The sequence below is a fragment of the Schistocerca piceifrons genome, chromosome 11 (assembly GCF_021461385.2).
Source record: "Schistocerca piceifrons isolate TAMUIC-IGC-003096 chromosome 11, iqSchPice1.1, whole genome shotgun sequence".
Classification (NCBI taxonomy): domain Eukaryota; kingdom Metazoa; phylum Arthropoda; class Insecta; order Orthoptera; family Acrididae; genus Schistocerca; species Schistocerca piceifrons.
This window is the reverse complement of record NC_060148.1, coordinates 14,132,307-14,153,119: the sequence shown is the minus strand read 5'-3', so window position 1 is coordinate 14,153,119 and position 20,813 is coordinate 14,132,307. Positions and strand designations below refer to the sequence as shown.

General features: G+C 40.2%; 1 protein-coding gene across 14 annotated transcripts in view; it reads left to right on the top strand.

Annotated features, from left to right (window-relative positions):
* LOC124720011 (basement membrane-specific heparan sulfate proteoglycan core protein) overlaps positions 1 to 20,813 on the top strand; it is an 801,341-nt gene that overhangs the window by 729,778 nt on the left and 50,750 nt on the right. For 13 of the 14 annotated variants that reach the window (XM_047245254.1, XM_047245262.1, XM_047245258.1 and 10 more), the window contains 5 exons: positions 5,547 to 5,738; positions 12,438 to 12,621; positions 14,431 to 14,528; positions 19,668 to 19,831; positions 20,125 to 20,347. In XM_047245254.1, coding sequence (XP_047101210.1) covers positions 5,547 to 5,738; positions 12,438 to 12,621; positions 14,431 to 14,528; positions 19,668 to 19,831; positions 20,125 to 20,347 — 861 coding nt within the window. The remainder of the gene's footprint in view (positions 1 to 5,546; positions 5,739 to 12,437; positions 12,622 to 14,430; positions 14,529 to 19,667; positions 19,832 to 20,124; positions 20,348 to 20,813) is intronic. The other variant, XM_047245256.1, reaches the window with a different exon arrangement.

The following is a 20,813-nucleotide window of genomic DNA, read 5'->3' as shown; positions in this document are numbered from 1 at the left end:
AGGGAAAGACGAAAGGATGTGGGTTTTAAGGGAGAGTGTAAGGAATCATTCCAATCCCACGTGGAATGTTTCCCTCTATTTATATATATATCCCCCCAAAATTTACTTTGACGAAAATTATCTTACCACAAGTGATAAATTTAAAATATTTATTTTGGTTTCAATAACACAGATGAAGTTTTAAACGAAAGAATGGATTATAAATAAAACATGGATCAAAATATAAAATGATAACTGTGGAAGAAATTAAATCTAAATTAATACAAAGAAATAATGAAAACTACATGGACAGTTTCCAAATGGAAATTTGAATGATACGGAGAAAAAATGCGAGCAAATAAAAATTAATAGATTGACACTGCAAAGGATTAGAAATAAAAAAATGCATTTAACCCAATTAATTGAATAAAAATGAATTAAGTCAATTCCATAAATATTTACAAATATAAATTAAAAGTGTCTGATAGGATAAGAACACACAAACTTCAGCGTATCTAGAATATATCTTAATCATTACTATACATCACTGCTTTGAACTACACGCTTGTTGTTATTGCTACAGGGCATCATACGATTTTTTGTTGTCAGTTACTTGCTAACGAGGGCCCAAACGGTAAATGGTTGCAGTGTGTGATACTTGGGACCTTAACCTAGATCACTGTATAGATGGTTTCAAAAAAACCACTCTGCCCCTGAGAAACTCTCTTTGTGACTCGAGCAACAAATTGTTAATATTGTCATTTGCAATGACTCACACTCTTATCCTTACATAAAGCGAGTTGCCACTTCTTGCGCCATATATAAATTGTGCCAGTTGCCCTGAATCGACCTGTGGTCACTCCGAGACGACAGTTTCCCGTGCACGACAGTGTCATCCGTTAACAGTCTCAGATTGGTGACCATCTGTAGCTGATAAAAATTTACTCTTCTTCTGGTGAAGTTGAGCTGTTACTGAGATTGATACCAATGTGATCTGTGCAACAGCTGAGAGCTTGCCCACTCTATGTTGCTTTAGAAGTGCATAAGAAATGAAGTTAGCTAATACTAGTGCATCTCTGCTGAGGTTTGTTTTTGCATTTTTGAATGAGAACTAATAGGTAAAACAGTTTCTTAAACAGAATGTAAAAATACTTAAATGCTGATGCCATGGTGTAGGCATTAAAATATTTAATACAAAGTGTGTGAGATTTTTAATCTATCCCTAAGCCACTTCTCATGTAAGTATTGGAGCACTGGGTAATGCTAACTTACGGCAAACTTTCTTTTCTTATCTAATTTGACCTTTCACTTTATCACTTTCTGACATTTTGTTTACATTTCCTTTCTTAGGTGTCTTACTTTTTTCCTCTTTTCACTAATCATAATACGTAACTTCTTACATACACATACTAGTTTCTAAAAACAGTGCTATTACATGATGTCTTAGTTGGCTGTAAACGTTTTCTTACATAAAGTAGCTCTCACAGTGCTCCATTTTATCTTAAAACAAAAGTAACAAGTATTATACACTCAGTGATTTGGTTCATGCAGTAACAGGACAGGTTTTACATTGTTCACCAGTATTGGCCACCACTGACCATAATCAGAACTAGTAAGGAAAAAGAAAAGAATATTTGTTTTAGTTTGTCAACTCTGTACGTACGAGACAAAAGTAAAATACACACTCTTTTCTTTCTCATTTCTAGTTCTGATGTTTCCCACTGGTAGTTGATACCAATGAACGATATAAAACATTTTCTGTGATTGTGTCAAATGAAATATTGAGTGTGTAAGTCTGTCACTAACTTATTGTCTGTATTCTCTGACGTGGGTTCACGTGGCTGACCAAAACCGTTTCCTTGTTGGAACTGAGAAAGCTGCCACGAGCCAAATGTTTAGGAAGCTCTAAGTTTTCATTCATTGTGAGAAGTGGTTTGGCGGTCAAATAACTGGTGTGGTATTAATGTTGGACAGAGTAACACATTTTACAGTTCTAGAAGGTGCCACCATTCACACTTCAATACAACTTTTCAGTCACTAAGTACAATTGTAGTTCTAACAAATTTTATTTAATTTTTTGCATGTTTTGCCCTACGTTAACCTTTAATGATTTTTAAAATTTTTATTTGCTTCTTTTTTTTCCTTTCAAGGCAGCATTGATCATTGGTTTATTTTGTTTACCACCCCATTTTGAGTTATCCCATTACATGACCCAAATCCAAATATCCAACTCAAGAAGCTGTTTGCTGTTTTGAACACAGATTTCAGAATTCGTGTGACAGGTAGAAGTGTCCAAAGGAAGTAAAAGTGAATTGTTCATCTGGAGTTGACAGTGTACGGGCAACGTGAGTTGTTCTTTTTAGATGACCGTACATTGTGTATTTTTAACAGTAGAAAGTATTTAGGATATTTCCCTTGACAGTGACAGTGATAATGGCTTGATTGAGAAACTGATCTCTTCGTGTGTTAACAGACGGTGAATTACTGAATAGGCTTCTTAACTGGCCTATATTGAAATTGAAGAAGATATTTAGGATATGAAGACCTTGTTTATGGTTTTACAGTTATTTGTTTTAAAGTAGAAATACAGTTTCTCTGACATTTTATACAAAAGACGGGTGTTGAGGGGAGGATATGGCAAAAAGTGAGTCAGGAGTTAGCCCATTGGAACAGAGTGAGAAATGGTGTCATCCACAGTTCTTCATTGTGTTTCGAATAAACACTACACGTAAAATGTCTGTCTGCTGTTCTTGTTTGCCAATTATTTTGTTACATCAGAAGCTTCAGCATGTACAGTACATTTTTAAGAGCTTGAAAAATTCTTGGCTTGTAATTTTGAAAGCTGATGAGTGTATTATGTTACTGCTGATGACCAAACGTGTTGTAAAATCATGCCAGTTTCGGCTATGCAGCAAATAAATAAAAGTCTTTATCTTAGTGTCAACTATAATTGAAGGAAAAAAGTACAGATTTGTGCTGTGATATGCATCTGACACAAAATGCAGGAATGCGTAAAGGCTTTGACAAGTATGGTAACATTGTATGCAGGAATTTCCAATTGTGTGGATAAATGCTGATGGCAGTGGTCACCACAACAAAGCTACAAAATACAGTGTATAAAGTTGACTCAGTGTTAATAACACATTTCAAGGTTACCAATACACATCTAATGCCTGTATTATCAAATGCTTGTGCTCAGTGTGCTTTGCCACAACTAGTATAGCTAGAGTCTCCCTGGCATTATGAATGCAAAATCTGTATTATGTAGGTGATGAGTTAATTCTTCAGTGCTGAAATTGTACATATTTATTTCCAGTTTACCTATGAGAGACTTTCCACTGAGGAATTTAAGGAACATTACACATTACAGAATCTGTCAGAAGCAGCTTAATAGTAACGTTTGTTCTTAACAAACGAATTGGTTCCAGAGATGTCTGCATTTTCATACTAAGCATTTCTCAGTGTGAACCACCAAAAGACAAATATTACTGGCCAAAATTATACCTCAGCAGAGGTTTGCTGAATGAGTATAATAAAGTGGAATACTGTAGAGGGGCAATGCTTTGGCGGCTATTAATTGCGGAGACCTGTCCCTTCGCACAGATCAGCTTCTTGCTTTGCTTTTGCAATATCTGAGCTTTTTCTGCCCAAACATTGTGAAGTGGGAGGTGGCGGGGGCTTCTCAATGAAACGATGCTCAGTGACTGAACTGGTGACTTCAGTAGGGTAATGTGAATGAATGACATGGATTGACTTAAAATGGTTTTTCCTGATACATTTTTGTCTAGTTCTTAGTTTAATACTGATTAGAACGTCAAGTAGTGGATTAGGAACCAAGAATTTATTTCGGAGAGAACTTAAAGTATTTTGGAAATATTGCTTCTCTGGAAATGTGCATTAACTATAAAATTAACTGTACGATACAAATAACTTCCAAATCGTATTACCCAGAGGGTAATATTAATTCAGAACATCACCCTGCGTAAACCACAATATGTTTACACATGAAAGAGTGGACTGAAACATTTATGTGATCAACTGAATTTCATTCCCAAGTAAATTAAATAAAACTATTTGTTTCCTGTTGCCAAAAAATGGGGCAAAATGAAGTTGTTTTTTTTTTTTTTAAATTACAAAAATGGAGATCAAAAGGCTGAAATTGTTGATACTATGAATGGTCTGAGGGAACTGTAACTGGGAAATATGCCTTTTCATGTTCAGAAGAAGGTATGTACTATTGTTTATGTAACGAGTCATGAAAAGTAGGAGAAGTTTGTGTGTGTGTGTATATATCAGGACCTGCTGGGCTGGAGTTACAAGCTGATAATTATTGTGTCAGTGGCATGAAGTAGGTGTGGTCATCTCCAGCGAAATTGTCTGAAAATGACTGAATTACTGGAGAAAAATACTTGTTGAGGTTAAAGAATGGGACACATCCTGACCTCACTTCATAAAGCCACATACTCCTTGTCATTTTGTTTTGGGCTAAGACAGTACAAAAACAAACTGTTCACTACTGCAAAAGAAGTTGAAAATGTTGACTGTTGGGAAATAATAAAAAGGAAGGCCAACGTTGTCTCCAAATTCCACACTTGTTTTTATTATTGTATAAGTTGGCTTCGGACTTCTAAGGCACTGGCAATGCGATAATTTTTAATTCGCAGACCGTATCGAGTTAGGAATCTGTAGTGAGAGAACTCTTATGGACAGCCAAGAGAATTCTTTTTTTGGAGTCCCACCCGCTCTCGAAACAATTGATGAAAGGTGAATATCTGTGTGTTCAAACAGTTGTATCAGTTACAGTTTCAGCACAGAATTTTGTACACTGCCTGAGTCAGTAATTTAGATGCTACAATTGACCATCTTTGATCAAAGCGATGTCTAAACTCCAACCAGTCATTATAGGTGCATAGAGAGAGACATTGGAAGTGCCTCGAGAACAAATTTTGATGATAATCGTGAACGAATTTTTAAATGTTCGACGTTCCAGCAAGAGAAATTACCTACATCGTGATGACTGAAGAACGAGACCACAGAACCCATACCACCAACTTGAAAAAAATCAATAGGATCCTGCACAGAAGTAACAGATCCTGTACAGAAGTAACAAGTACTGTGTCACTGGCAAAAATAAAATATTTCTTATAGCCCAAGCTTTTGAAATGTTTTTAACCTAAATCTTGATGACCAGATGGAAACTTGGACTGCCATCTTCCGGTGCTCAATGTGTCCCATTGGAGTCCAGGGGACAAAAACATTGTAGAGCACAGCATTTAATGTTTACAACGTGTGTGGCACTTATCAAAGTGTTGTGTGAGAAATGAACGGATAATGTTGTCAGATGCCGGGGAATTTGGCTTCGATCTTCTGAGGCGATAGTAGGAAAATGACCGACGGAAAGCTGCAGCAGCTGTTCCACTTACCAGACTGGTTCCGTGCCCTCCTCTCCCTCTTCCCACGTTCCTACTCGGTGGCATTCTGCTTTCCTTCTCACCCCACCTGAGGTTTGGCCGGTGTCAGACGGCCGACGTGTGTTTATCGGTCACTAACGCCTGGTGCCGCCACAGTGTACGCAGCGGGTGGGTGCTACTTCGCCCCTCCGGGCGTCTCCGGCGTGGCGGCTGTGGGCGGCTTCCAGTGCCGCACTGGGGAGTGCGTCCCACTCACAGCTCAGTGCGACGGCCGCATCGACTGTCGCGACGGCAGCGACGAGCTCTACTGTGGTGGCGGACCTGCCGGCTACCGCAGGGGCGGACGGGGTTGGTTTTCCCACCTACTTTGGCTTCGGCCTGCTCCTCGTCTCTGTTTTCTCGTCGCTCGATTTGAGCAAATAGATTGTCTTCTCGGTCGATTTTAGGGTTGTGATGCCTCAAAAATCTCAAGGAGCTGGTCCTTCGGTCAGAAGTCTTAATGTAGTCTCGAGTGTTGAAAGTTGTCAGCCTGTTAGCACGGATGTATCTTTTCCAATACCTTTTTTAGTCTCTAAGTTTTAACCGTCACTTCCAAAAAAAGCAATTTGATTGTATTTAGTCACTTGATATGTGACAGGTCCTTCAATGATGACACATTTTTCCCAATGATGGGTGCCTTTACAGAGGTCTCACTTGTAGAAGTCTGCATGTTGGCTGTTATGGAAATGTTCCACGTCAAAAAATCAACACATTATCGATATGAAAATGCCTACCGTGCAATGGTTTCTTCATCTGAGAAAAGAGAAAGTAGTCATTGGTGCCATTTCAGGATGTTACAGTGATTACACAAGCAGCAAGCGTGGCTATCCTGTACGGAATGAATTGGGCCATTGTGAAACAGGAACGCCCCTTCGGACAGCTTCCTATGACGCTTCGTGTTTCCATGAAAGTTGTTAGATTTTTGTAGTAATATGTTGGAAACTGATCCCTGACTGATTTTCACTGTTTCCATTTGTTTATAATCTGTTGTGAATGTGTGCAGCACCCATTCTGCACAAAGATAGCTTTCTTGTATGCAATGCTCTTGCACAATGTAGCCAAAACATTCTTTTGGTATCTGTATAATCTTGGCAGTTTCACACTTTTATACCCCAACCTTCCAAGACCATACTGGGCAACATTTTGAAGATTTGTGATGTGTTCACACATTGCAGACATCTTTTGCACCTTGGACATTTTCACAGTCTCTTTAAAATTTCACAAACGGAATTCCTTTAGCATCCCAAAAAAAAGGAAGTCATAACCTTACTGTCTGCCAAAGTTTAGCTTGTTTTTTGTCTGCTCTTTCACCTTTGTGCCAGCATAGGCGATCTGCGTCCCTTCACTAGTTACAATTATAGTGTACAGCACACGTTCTCTTTCTCTATCGTAGCAGGAAATAAAGAATAGAGCAGCAGCCATTTATTGAGTTTCCTGGTTCTGGGAAGGAATTTTGGAGCCCGACAAGTGTATACCTTGCAGCACCCTAGTTGTTTGGACACAGTCTTAAGCAGAACACTGCAAGAAACAAATGGAAAGTTATCTTCAGTGATTTTTTTGTGTGTTTTCTCTTTACCACCCCATTATTGACTTCAGATAGGTGGTCACTTTTGTCATTGTTTAACATTCCAAATAGTCACTCGAGTGTTTTACGCTTGAAGCCCTAAAATGACTGCAATCTGTTGCAAATGCTGATTCCCGAACTTCCTGAATATCTTGTAGTGAAAAGATTGTTTTCTTCTCTCCGTGGATTCCCGTGTTTCTAATGTTCTGATACTGATTGGACTGACAAACCTAACGTCTGTCATGTGCTGTCTGCAAGACTTGCACTTTCAAATTTACAGTACAAAGATAAAAAAAATTGTCTTTTTTCCTCATGTCAAGCACTTTGTATTCGTAGTTAGTCTCGCGAATTCCATCCAGATGCCTTTGTGAGTTTCCAGTCTACAAGACTATACCTGCCACCACAAGCCAGAAGTCAGGTGATGTGATTTGACTATGTGTCTCGGTTAAAGCCTTCTTACTGTGGTGGCAGGAACATATGTAAATCGTTCTGTTTGTACTGAACAGTTCAGAGTCAATGGCATGGTTACAAACAGCTAAAACTATTTCGTGCATAGCATACATCAGTAAGAATTACAGAGAATGGGAAGAAAATACAAAAAAAATGCTATATGTGTCCTGTTAGTTGAACAAGCAACATTTGAATGAGAATCAATTTCTCATCATACATTCTGAATCATCAAGAGATGAGCATTTCTGAATCCTACAATTGCTTCCATCAAAGAGGCATATACAAGGTGTTTAACATAGCCCCATAAAAAGAAAATCATGAGTATCAGGTCGAAAAATCCTGGCAGAACATAGCATCATCACGTCCAATACGAATGATCTATCTGTTTGGAAGATACTGATTTAAAAATCCCACGCTGATGCCATCTATAAATGTTGTCGGCATTTGGAGCGGCTCAGTTGTACTGCCGATGAAATCTTCTCCACACTGCGATGACGGAATGACAGTTGTTCGAGTCCAATATACAGAATGCCTTCTACACGAGATTGACATTTTCACTTAATGCCACGCAACTTATCACTTGCACATTGCCATGCATGGGCTTTTGAATCACTGTGCTTCCATGACAGTCTAAATTCTATACTTTCTTTTACATTCTCTGTAATTCTTATCAATGTATTACTCTGAATTAAATATTTATAGATGTTTGTAATCACTGTATTCATTTTAAGTTGTTCTGTATTATTTACAGATAAGTGTAAAGTAGAATGCCCACCTTTTTTGTGAAAATCCTCCAACAAAAATTTTATGTTTAAAGCCTTCAGTTAATGTATGGTGTATTCTCTGTTGCCTAGTGCACCCATACAAGCATTTTCTTCCTGCTGTTACTACAAAACATAGCATTGCTCATTTTGGCATTTAGATGATGTGCTTTCTTCCCTAGCTTTTCCTGCGAAGCTGGCCACAGCTGGGGCATAATAGGTATTCTTGAAGAATGATGCTGTTATGTAATATGCAAACTTTTAAGGAGCTTACAGCTTTGGTCACATCCCGCAACATGCAACAGTAGCTTGCTGTGGTTTCTTCCACTGTTTGTGCACACACATCTCGAATATTTGATTCTTCGGGATTTGAGGGAGATTGCTGGAGTCGACTACAGGATGCGGTATGGTTTTATGATGTGCTACAATCCTGCATTCCATCCTGCCTTGACTGGCTAAATCAATTTTGTTTTGATTTTTACTTTTGTTATCCCTTTGATTTTATGATTTGCACGCCATGTTTCTTCTGCATTTGTAGAATTAATTCTAGTTGAACTCCCGTAAGGACGTAACACTGTTTCCACAATTATTTCTGGAACATAACACTAATTGGCCTCGTTCTAATCCAGGTTTGGTTGCTGTTGAAAGTTGGTCTGTAGCAACTAACTCTTTTAACAAATTATAAAAGAAGAAAATTTAAAATGTATTGAGGTGTTTCAATTTAAATCATAATTTCATTAATAGTACTAAAATTCTAATAATATAGCTGTTGTGTCCATTTTATTTTATTTATGTCTTTCCTTTGAAAGGTTTTTTTCTTGAGCTATACTCTCATTAATATTGTAACCCTAGTATTAAAATTTTATTTTATTATCTTTTCCCTTCACAGGACTTTCAGTTTGCATTGTAAATGTATTCTCTTGTCACAGTAATACTCAGACTTTATGTAGAGTATTTGTATCATAAGACAATATCAGTGAGACTTCTGTTGTGGCGATTATGTAGTACATTAATCTGAAACTAGTTTTGGATTAGCAACATATATTGCTTAGCTTTAACACCTGCAGAATAATAATAATAATAAATTATTATTATTATTTCAGTGCAAATTGATATAAAAAGATAAGAATAATTGTTTTTCCATAGTTTATCAGAAGGTGTTGTAATGCAAGCATACCATCTCTCCAAACAGGAGGAAAGTACTATACTCCAGATACTTTGCGTCATGAAACAGCACCGTACAGCAAAGAAATTAGAATTAAATGAAAGTACACCTCTGTGAAGTAAACGTCCCGATTCATGCTCACATAAACCTGAACGAGTGTGCATAAAGTCACGGTATTAAAAGCAACCCCAAAACATCACAAAACAACCTCTAGCCTGAACTACGGCCTCCATACACTGCAGGTTAAGTGTCTCACCAAGAATCGATGCGTGCGACACCTCACGTCATTTGAAGAGATTCAAAATTGTGAGTAGTTGGACCACTGTACATGCCTCCAGTCAGCTCCTCTCCAATTTCTGTGCTGTTTGGCCCATGGAAGACATGCAGTTTTATGTGCTGCTTTGAGTAATGGCCTTTCGAGAGGTGCCCGACTCCCAATGTTCATCACATCCAGTTCCTTTGCGATATTTCCTTGGAAACAGATTGAGGTGGACTTCCATTCGCTGACAGGAGCAAAGTCACCTTCATTTGGCCATCAACATTAATAATACTTTATTTATTTTTTTTATCTCACCCAAGACCTTTTTTCGTGTAAAGCTAGCAACTGTATTCCTCCCAGAAATCGTGTATAATGTGCAGAAGAATTTGTGCTGGTTTGAAACTCCTGTCGTGGATTAAAACTATTGGGTTGGTGCATAAGTTTGTAGAATTTTTCCATAATTTTAATAAATGTGACATACATGTAACAGAAACTTTAGTCACGAATCATATTCAGCTGTGAAAAAATGGATTGCTACTGTCCATGAAGATAAATACATTGAGTTGCAAACAGAAACAACAAAAACACACATATACATTAGCTTTTGGCCAAAGCCTTTCTTCAGAAAAGGAAAAACAAACACATACACACACAACACACATTTATTTATTTACACAGCAAGCACACCACACATGCACATGACTGCCATCTCTGGCAGCTCTGACTAGAATGCCACGAATTACAACAGTCTGTCAATGCTGGCGTAACTTTTTGATTCTGCTACTGTAGAGATCATATGGCTTCGAGGAGGACTCGTTGAGCCATATTTGGAGTGCATTCTCATACAGATAGAAAGTTGTTTGACAGAGAGCAGAAAAGCTGAAAATCTGAGCGCACAAAACCGTGTGAGTAGGATGGGTCCAGAATGTCTTACCAACCCAGTTCATGTGTAGCGTCTTTTGGTCAGTTCAGTAGAATGCATGCGCGTATTATCGTCGAGTAGCATCATTTCCCACAGTCTTCCTGATCGTCATTCTCGGATTGCGTTTCACTTGGTGACAGTAAATATTAGCTGTGACGGTTACACCTCAGGGAAGGAATTTGTGGTACACCACACTGTCGCTGTTCCGCCATCATCTGTATGACATTATCTGTTGTTGATGCGCGCAGGTCTTTGTACTAGTAGTTGCTGCTATGTTTGAGTGCGACCGTTCTTCTATTTTCCTGACCTTAATACAAAGACACTATTTCTCGTCGCCAGTAATGGTACAGTATAGGAATGGTGTTGTTCATGAGCCAATCGATGACAAGTAACCTCAGATGACACGTGGCCACCTGCTGATTTTTGTGATTTTGGCTTGCAGTATGTGGCACCCGTACATTCAATTAGGTGGAATGCTCGCAATTCATCACATTTGCCATTTCGAGTACACTGACATGAATCATTGTAGATTACTGTGTTTAAACAATCTCTGTCAAACCCTGAAGATCTTCCGAGAGCCACTAGCCCAATGTCAAAATGATCCTCCTTAAGAGGAAGAAACCATTTTATTACCGTGCTGTGTCCAGTGGCATTATCTCCTTACAAGGCCCAAACATTTCTAGCTGCCTCCATTACTGTCACCCCTCTGTTTATCTCAAACAAGAGAATATGCTAGAAATGTTCTGATTTCTCCCTTTGGCATTCCATTTTCTAGAGTCCACACCTCTCACTATCTCCAAATGACAATATGTAAACTCAAATAGTGACAGTGACCTACTAATAAAAAATGACAACCGATAAATAAACCAATAGGAATTGGAATTCCAACTTGCAAAACAAAACACTACGAACTTATGCACCAACATAATATATGCCTGAGTGGAATTTGAACCTGGGCATTTGTCTTTTACGGGCAAGTGCTCTACCGACGGAGGTATCCGAGAACGACTCGAGACCTGCCCTCACAGCTTTACTTCCGCCAGTTCCTTTTCTCCTACCTTTCAGACTTCACTAAGGTTCTCTTGCACATTTTGTGGGACTAACACTCCCAGGAGAAAGGCTATTTCTGAGGTGCAGGAGGACTTCTTTGAAGTTTGGAAGGTAATAGATGAAGTACAGGCAGGATTAAAGCTATGAGGGCAGATTGTGAGTTGTGCTCAGATAGCTCAGATAGCTCCGTCAGTGAGCAAAGGCCAAGGTTCCAGGTTCGAGCTCTGGTGTGGCATACAATTTTAATCTGCCGGGAAGCTTCAACTAAAATGTCAGTGTTGTCCCTAGTTATGGAGTTGAAGCTCCTCTGGAACGTATTTTACTAAAGCGACCGAATAAATTATTGTGACTAAAGGTGGTGTAATATTAACAAAAATCTTCCTAGCGTATAAATTATAGTGAGTAGAAGACCCTGACTGTATGCCTGTCAGTAATGTAAGGGCAGTAGTTGCTTTAAATGCACCATTGATTGACTTCAGTTTTCCTCTCGGGTTCTACAACATAAAGAAGTTAATTTTTATTTTTGTAGTAGGTGTTGTATTTAGCCTTGTAAATTAGTGGAAGCAATATTTGATTTACTGTGATGCATTATAATGTTTAAGACTCGCTGCATTATTTCTTTTCTAATTTTGACGTATATTTCTCCCATTCTCCTTACCTCGCTCCCCATCCTGCCACCACTCAAATTGTGGCAACAAAATCTCTATCCGACACTGGATCGACTTCGAATGTCGGCGATTTGCCATGATGACGTTCCGTTGCCGTAACACTGGAACCTACGCTGTTTCGTCTCGCTCGACCTTACGGTCCGCTCGCCACACCGTGGTCGCACTGCAGGAGTGTCGAGCCTGTCACTGCACATCGACGCGAGTAGCCAGCAGGTGCGGGCGGGCGACAACATGGACCTGCGTTGCCGTGTCTCCGGGGCGGACGGCTTGGTGCCTGTCAACTTCCGCTGGACCAAGGAGGACCGCGACCGGCAGCTCGACAGCAACGTGCAGACTGCCAATGAACTGCTCAGGTGAGGCGAGGCCACCCTCTCGGTGAGAATATAAGTTCTTAACCCTTTATCTGAATAAATAAAAAAGGCCATTTCCCTAGTAAATTCCTGCTGTTTTCGAATGTTGTGCAGAAGCAGTGTAAGTATGAAGTGTAGTCATAAAATTTTTGATATAAACCGTAAAAAATAAAGTAATGTAGTTAATTTTTTGTTTCTCTGCAGTCGTAATACGCAATTAACACTGCACCCACAGTACTGTAGCACAGTGGTAGATGAGCCGAAGAAAAATAGGGCACCCAATTAAAAAAGTGGAGTATTGTGTGGCTATTATTTTATGACAGCAGTGGAAATATTGTAACTCTGTCAGACAGCTCAGGACGGCTAAAGACGTCATCTGGATCAGATGTATCACTGCTGCAACATTAATTACCGCACAATACTTCTCTTAGCTCCTCCAGCAACGTGCTATGGTCGTGTGGCACGGGGATTTCGGTGTTTACTGTAAAGCTCTTAACTCTTCTCCCATATACTGCAGTACTATCCTGTTTCATGGTACTCCCACACATCTCCATAAAATCTTTCATTTAATTACTGTTCAGCTTTGTAAGTTACTTTGTTTATCTCTTTGACTTGAACTACTGACCATCACTTATTCTCGTCTTTTCGTAACTTAGATTTCTTTCTCTCTGTTGGGGTGGTAAACTAGGAAAATGACTCGTGACAGGTTTAGTTTTATGATTGAGATGAAAATAGTGATTATTTATTGTTCCGTATAGATTAAATTAAACTCACCATTCACAACGACCAACTATAAACCGCAATAACTGTCTGAACTTTCACACTGAAACTTTGTTTTGAATTGCAGTAAATAATTCTACCCTCGTTGTTAAACTTATGCACACTTTGTCTTCCAACATGAGCCTCAGAAAAACTGTTAAATATCATTTACACTAATACTATGGTACCCATAACACCTCCACACTCTCAGACCACCTGCCAATGGGGACATTGCATAGCAACTGCTACTTTCAACTTAAATGCTGCAACAATGTGTCTAAAATGATGCACTGGTGGGGAACTAACTTTACTTATTTTTTTCTCCAGGTGCTGTGGTGTGACAGCACCCAGAAATGATAGTGTCCATGTCTGTGTGAGTTGAGTGTGTGTGTGTGTGTGTGTGTGTGTGTGTGTGTGTGTGTGTGTGTAAGAAAGAGAGAGGTGAAGGACAGACTTGATTGGAAAGCTGCTGTTTTCGAGGCATCTAGTTTTAAATGTGTCTGCCTGTCACTTAATGTCTCCTCTGTATGGTAGGTAGTTAGCTATCACAGTTCATAATATTATTGCTTCCCAGATTTTCTGTTGTTTAAACATCACTGAAGAGTAAAGAGCGATGTACACAGGAATCGTGACATTGGTTATATAAGTGTAAATCTGCGTAATTACCTATTTATGAATGATGTCCACAAGATTCCAAAACAGCTTGACTCTTATGAAGAAGTCACAATATTATGTAGAAGAGGTAAATCATTAAATTGAGTCTAGTAAGTGTGGATGGGGGTACACACATTTATCTGTGTAATTCCTAATATTTCTAATAGAAGTAACTTTTCCCTTTTCCATCTATTCTATATGTAGTACATCTACTTCCATTAAATAATTATAACACTGCTTAGACCAGTACCAAAGTAAGTTATACATTGTCTCACCAAGAATCCACAATTGCATCAATTAAAGTGATAATGTTATTTGTGTTGCCCACATTTTGTAAGAGCACTGTTCTTTGCTTTGTTCACGACAGCATATATATGTGTGTGTGTACTTTTCCCTCAGGATAACAAACGTGAGGCCTGAAAATGGAGGCGTGTACAGGTGCACGGCTTACACCGGCGCTGGGACCTTCAGTGAAGACTATGTGCTCACCATTCAGGGTAAGAGTCATAGTTGCCAGCCCAAACCATTTCCATTGTATTCAAACATCAAATTGGAAATTTGACAAATTAATAGTGTGGCATCTAATTCTCTGTGTGTATTTGTTCTGTACTAACTGCTCGCCTTCCCGGACAATTCAAATGTAAGTCATCTTTCAATACACAGATTTGTAGTGCCGAGTATAGCTAAGAAAAAATACCTAAAATGAATATTACTCTTGTTCAGGCTTTTTTGGTGCATTTGTGGTCTCATCGGTAGATCATATTTTACTGAAATCCTATTTTGTAGATTGTCGGTTTCTGCAGGATTCTCTTTACGGTACCACATACACTGATGAACTGTGAAACATTAGGATCACTGGCCACCAGAAGGTCGAATGTCGCCTGGTGGCAGTGTGGACAGAGGAAACTAGATAAGTGGGCCAGAGGTGACTGGTGAATCATTCAATCAATGATACAGGCTGTACATTTGGGACTTCCACAAAGAGCAGATTGTTATTGCCCGACATCTGGGAGCAAGTATATTTTAAAAAGTAAAGCCGGTTGGATGATGGCGTGTTACTGTCACGAACATCTTCGGAAAATGGTCGAAAGTCAGTGAAACCCAGAGTAGGGGACAATGTGTCGGACGTCCGTACCTTGTGGCAGAATGTGCTTCCTCGAGGCTCGTCTGCTGCAAATACACTACTGGCCATTAAAATTGCTACACCAAGAAGAAATGCAGATGATAAACGGGTATTCATTGGACAAATATTTTATACTAGAACTGACATGTGATTACATTTTCACGCAATTTGGGTGCATAGATCCAGAGAAATCAGTACCCAGAACAACCACCTCTGGCTGTAATAACGGCCTTGACACGCCTGGCCATTGAGCCAAACAGAGCTCGGATGGCGTGTACAGGTACAGCTGCCCGTGCAGCTTCAACACGATACCACAGTTCATCGAGAGTAGTGACTGGCGTATTGTGACGAGCCAGTTGCTCGGCCACCATTGACCAAACGTTTTCAGTTGGTGAGAGATCAGGAGAATGTGCTGGCCAGGGCAGCAGTTGAACATTTTCTGTATCCAGAAAGGCCTGTACAGGACCTGCAACATGCGGTCGTGCATTATCCTGCTGAAATGTAGGGTTTCGCAGGGATCGAATGAAGGATAGAGCCACGGGTCGTAACATATCTGAAATGTAACGTCCACTGTTCAAAGTGCCGTCAATGTGAACAAGAGGTGACCGAAACGTGTAACCGATGGCACCCCATACCATCACACAGGGTGATGCGCCAGTATGGCGATGACGAATACACGCTTCCAATGTGCGTTCACCACAGTGTCGCCAAACACGGATGCTACCGTCATGATGCTGGATTCATCTGAAAAAATTACGTTTTGCCATTCGTGCACCCAGGTTCGTCGTTGAGTACACCATCGCAGGCGCTCCTGTCTGTGATGCAGCATCAAGGGTAACTGCAGCCTTGGTCTCTGAGCTGATAGTCTGTGCTGCTGCAAACGTCATCGAACTGTCCAGCACAGCGTTCTGTATTACCCTCCTGAACCCACCGATTCCATATTCTGCTAATAGTCATTGGATCTCGACCGACGCCAGCAGCAAAGTCGCGATACGATAAACTGCAATCCCGATAGGCTACAATCCAACCTTTATCAAAGTCGGAAACGTCCTTACACGAGGCATCACAACAACGTTTCACCAGGCAAGGCCGGTCAACTGCTGTTTGTGTATGAGAAATCGGTTGAAAACTTTCTTCTTGTCAGCACGTTGTAGGTGTCGCCACAGGTGCCAAACTTGTGTGAATGCTCTGAAAAGCTAATCATTAGCATATCACAGCATCTTCTTCCTGTCGGTTAAATTTCGCGTCTGTAGCACGTCATCTTCGTGATGTAGCAATTTTAATGGCCAGTAGTGTAGAACTAGGCAGTGATCTGTGCCAGATCTGATGACACGGTACAGTGTCGGTGCAAGCACAAGTTTTTCAGAGCACACCATTGAGCACACATTGTTAAGCGTAGGGATCCGTAGCAGGTGACCCCCACACGTTCTGTGTTGACCCGACACCATCATCTGTTAAGATTGCAGTGGGTACGCGATCGTTAAGATCGGAACGCGGGTCGCTAGAAATGTGTCATCTGGTCGGATGAATAACTTTTGTTACTATACCGGCATGATGGTCACATTTGGATACACTTTCATCCAGGTGAGAAGCTGCACAACACCACAGGCTTTTACAGGCCTTGCGCCAGTAATTGAAGGCGCTGCGACAGCTGTGTTCTACATAGAAATTTTTGCACACCACCTGCATGCCTTCCTGCTGGATGTCTTCCCTGACAGTGACGGCACCTTCCGGCAGGGTAGCTGTCCGTCACGAGACCAGAATCGAGGGACAGTATTTTGAGGGGCACAATAGTGAACTCACTTTGATGTCACGTTCACCAAATTTGCCCGATCCGAACACATCCGGGACACTGTCAGGTGACAGCTCTGCGCCTGCGAACAACCGACCTGTAATCTGCAGGTATTGCGTGACCTGAGGATAGACATCTGGTGCCGCATATCTCCAGTAACCTACCACATCTGTTGAATCTGTGCTGTATTGCGTTCCAAAGGTGGACAGCACCATATTAAACTGGTGGTGATATGAGGGATATACAGAAAATTAGAGTAAAAGATCTTGTACGCAAACACAACGAAACACTAGCAGAGATATTACGACATTTTTCCACATAATTGCCATTTAATACAGTGCATTTTGTCAACCGTGGCATGGGTTCTGTAATTCCTGTGTTCCAGATTTCTCCCACCGACTCTTTGGGCCACTTCTCCAGTTCGATTTTCACCACCTCGTCATTGGAAAAGTGTTTTCCATACTCACATTCCTTCAATTTAGGAAATAAGTGATAGAATTTAGATGCAAGATTTTGACTACGGGGTGGTTTAAAATATTCCGACTAAATGAGGTCAACAACTCTTGCGTTGCTCGAGCAGAGTTAAGTATAGGAGAAGGCATGAAGGCGGTAGACTGCCTTCGTCAGCATTTCGTGGCATTCATTCTGTATGGCTCTGCTGAGTTCCTTAAAGGGTGACTATCATATAGAATTTGTTGTGTCGTCTTTCAGCAAGAATTTACAAGCGTAACCCCTTTTCTGCTTCAGAAAATGGTTTCGAGCTAATTTCTGAGTTTGATGTTTTTTAAGGAGAATGAATCTATAAATCTCATTACGTTGTGTAGATAAAGATCTAGTTGTGTTTCATAAGAACTAAATTTTCTGAATCCTCGCTGACTGTATGTCAATGGATTGTTTTCTTTGAGGTAATTCATAATGTTCAAATGTAGTGTATGTTCTGAGAGTATACTGCAAATTGATGTCGGTGGTATGGGTCTGTAATTCAGTGGATTAATCCTATTTTCTTTCTCAAATATTGGTGTGATCTTTGCAACTTTCCAGTCTTTAGGTATGGAGGTTTCACTGTGCAAACAGTTCTATATGATTGTTGAAAATGGAACTATTCCATCAGCTTATTCTGAGTGGAACCTACGTAGTATACAACCTCACCTGAGAAGCTTGCCTTTATTAAGTGATTTACGTTTCTTCACTGCATCACGGATATCTACTTCTAGGTTACTCGTGTTGGCAGTTATTCTTGATTTGAATTCTGGAATATGTACTTCACCGTTCGGAAAACCGAGTTCAGTACCTCCACTTTAGTGGCACTGTCACCAGTAACTTTATCGTTGCAGTCTCAGATCAGAGGTGTTAATCATGTCTTGCAGCTGGTCTAATTTACAAATGATCAGAATATCTTCAGATTTTCTACCAGATTTCGAGACTGAGTTTTATTGTGGAAACTTAAAAGCATATCACATTGAAATCATGCTAAAATTTGAGCTTGCCAATCTTGGAGTGTTTTTTTTTTTATTTTTTTTTTATTTATTTATTTATTTATTTTTTTTTTTTTTTTATGTAGCATGCTTTTTTTGTTGTTTTTGGAACAGTATTCTGACATGTTTTGTGTACCATGAAGACTCAGTTCCTTGTTTTATTTATTTGTTTGGTATAAATTTCTTAGTTGCCCTTGATACTATTTCTTTGAATCAAAGATAAATCTGGTCTAAGCTTACAGAGCTAGTTTGGAATGAGTGGAGGCTGTCTCTTTAAGTAGGTGTGAAGTGAAATCTGATTCTTTAAATGATCAGAAAGCTAGGAGTAGTATTTTCACCTTCAGTTGTGCCTATCAGCAGTCCTGGAACATCCTGAAGGTAAATACTGCCAATAAGAAGTCACTTTCAGGCTGATTAAGTGTTTATGGTCAGAATAGCACAGTCACACTACAAAATGTATCGAGTGGATACTAACAACTGCATTTGGATCAAGTGGCGAGTGGATGCCACATCAACAACTTGTGTGCCCCAAGTGGGGAAAGGGGACCTTTAGTTTAATATGGAATCTAAAGCACTTGTCATTCCTGGTGACTCCTCACATCGTTGAGATGGTGACTCCTCACGTAGTTGAGAGTGAAAGCTTGACAAAGGAAGATTTCAGTGATCCGAGCTCTCTCAGTTTCTGTGCATGCACCTTACAGCAAGACTAGTAGGCCCAGTCATAAGTTTAGATGGAGTGACATTATAAACTGAAGTAAAAATCAATTTGTAGCCAATTAAAATCCCTGTCTTTCAGATTTGCTTTAGAATTTTTATTTTTATTTTCTCTGATAATCTGTGCCAGTAAATAGTCAGTTTTTTAAATAAAATAATTTGACGAAACAGTAAACTCCAACAGTCGTACGTATATGACAGAGCCATAAATAGGAAACTTGTTATTCTAGATCAGTAAAATCACTGGTACGATTTTTGTTACTTGTTAAAAACTGCTTAAAATAGAGTAGTTTCAGCTCTCTGAGACTGCAGATGTGTGTGCAAGTTGCGCTTGCGTGTGTGTGTGTGTGTGTGTGTGTGTGTGTGTGTGTGTGTGTCTCCTGCTGACAAAGGCCTTAATGACAGAAAGTTATGATTGTGTCAATCTTTTTATTGTGCCTATCGTGGCTCAGCATCTCCACTATATGGTGAGTAGCAACTTTCCTTCTCTCGTATTGTTAAAATTGAGTAATGCGTTTGTTCTTTTCCACAGACATACCTGACCCAATGAATGATGACGCTGCAGCCATCGAAACACTGACAGCAGAATACGGGTCGACGGTGAGCATGGAGTGCAAGACTGACCTGGAACCTCCTGTGAACTACCGGTGGTCACGCCAGGGTGGTGACCTGCCGGCCAAGGCAGAGGAGAGACAGGTGAGGTGCACGAGTGGGCTTATAGTGATAAGTGACCCCAGAGCATTAGAGTATGTAAGAGTGGCTTGTACACAAGGGCATAACAACTTTGATTGCATAAATAACACACGTGATTCGTACACAAATGTGAAATATTATGTTCAATTCCTACTGCATAGTAATTGTCGTGTTCATTTCTGAGATCAGCACACGTGACCGTATGTTCACCTTTTGTCAACTGACTTGTACAAATTCGTGATACAGAAATTTACTTTTGAGATTCGTCGTTTAGTTACCGTTTCATATTTTTGCAGGAGTGGCTTCAGATCCGAGAGGTGACGGGCCGCGATGCGGGCACGTACACTTGCACGGCGGACAACGGCAACTTGCGGATGGACATCCCGAAGGTACTGGTAGTGACGGGCGTGGTGCCGTACTTCTCACAGGAGCCCAACGCGTACACGAAGCTGCCGACGCTGTCGCAGGCTTACGTCGGCTTTGACGTGTCCGTCTCCTTCAGGCCAGATTCCCCAGACGGTGAGTCATCAGCTGTTGCACTGGTTAGAATGACATATATGTGGTCCTAGTCAGTTTCGGATATAGCAACTGTTAATGCAGTTAGTCAAGTGGGTGGGGGGAGGGGGGGGGGGGGGGTCTCTACTAGTTTGCCTGCTTGTGTGTTAACATGTGGCTGTAGTACCCAGTTTCAGTCTTGAATGGAAGAGTGTACTGACTGTGTTAACTTACAAGGGAATTGTCTAATCCAATATATAAACTTCTGCCCTGAAATTTTTATGCAGGAAGAATACAGTGGAAGAAGTACACTGTCAAAATTGTAGCTGATATGACACACTGCAAGTACCTTTAAAAAAAAATGTTGAATTTGCTCAGTATTGCCAGATGAAGAACCACGTATAACAGCAGTTTGTTCAGCCCTTTGTGTCTAGTGCACAAAGTAGCTAATAAGCAGTAGCAGCCTTGAAAAGAAGCCGTAGCAAAAAAA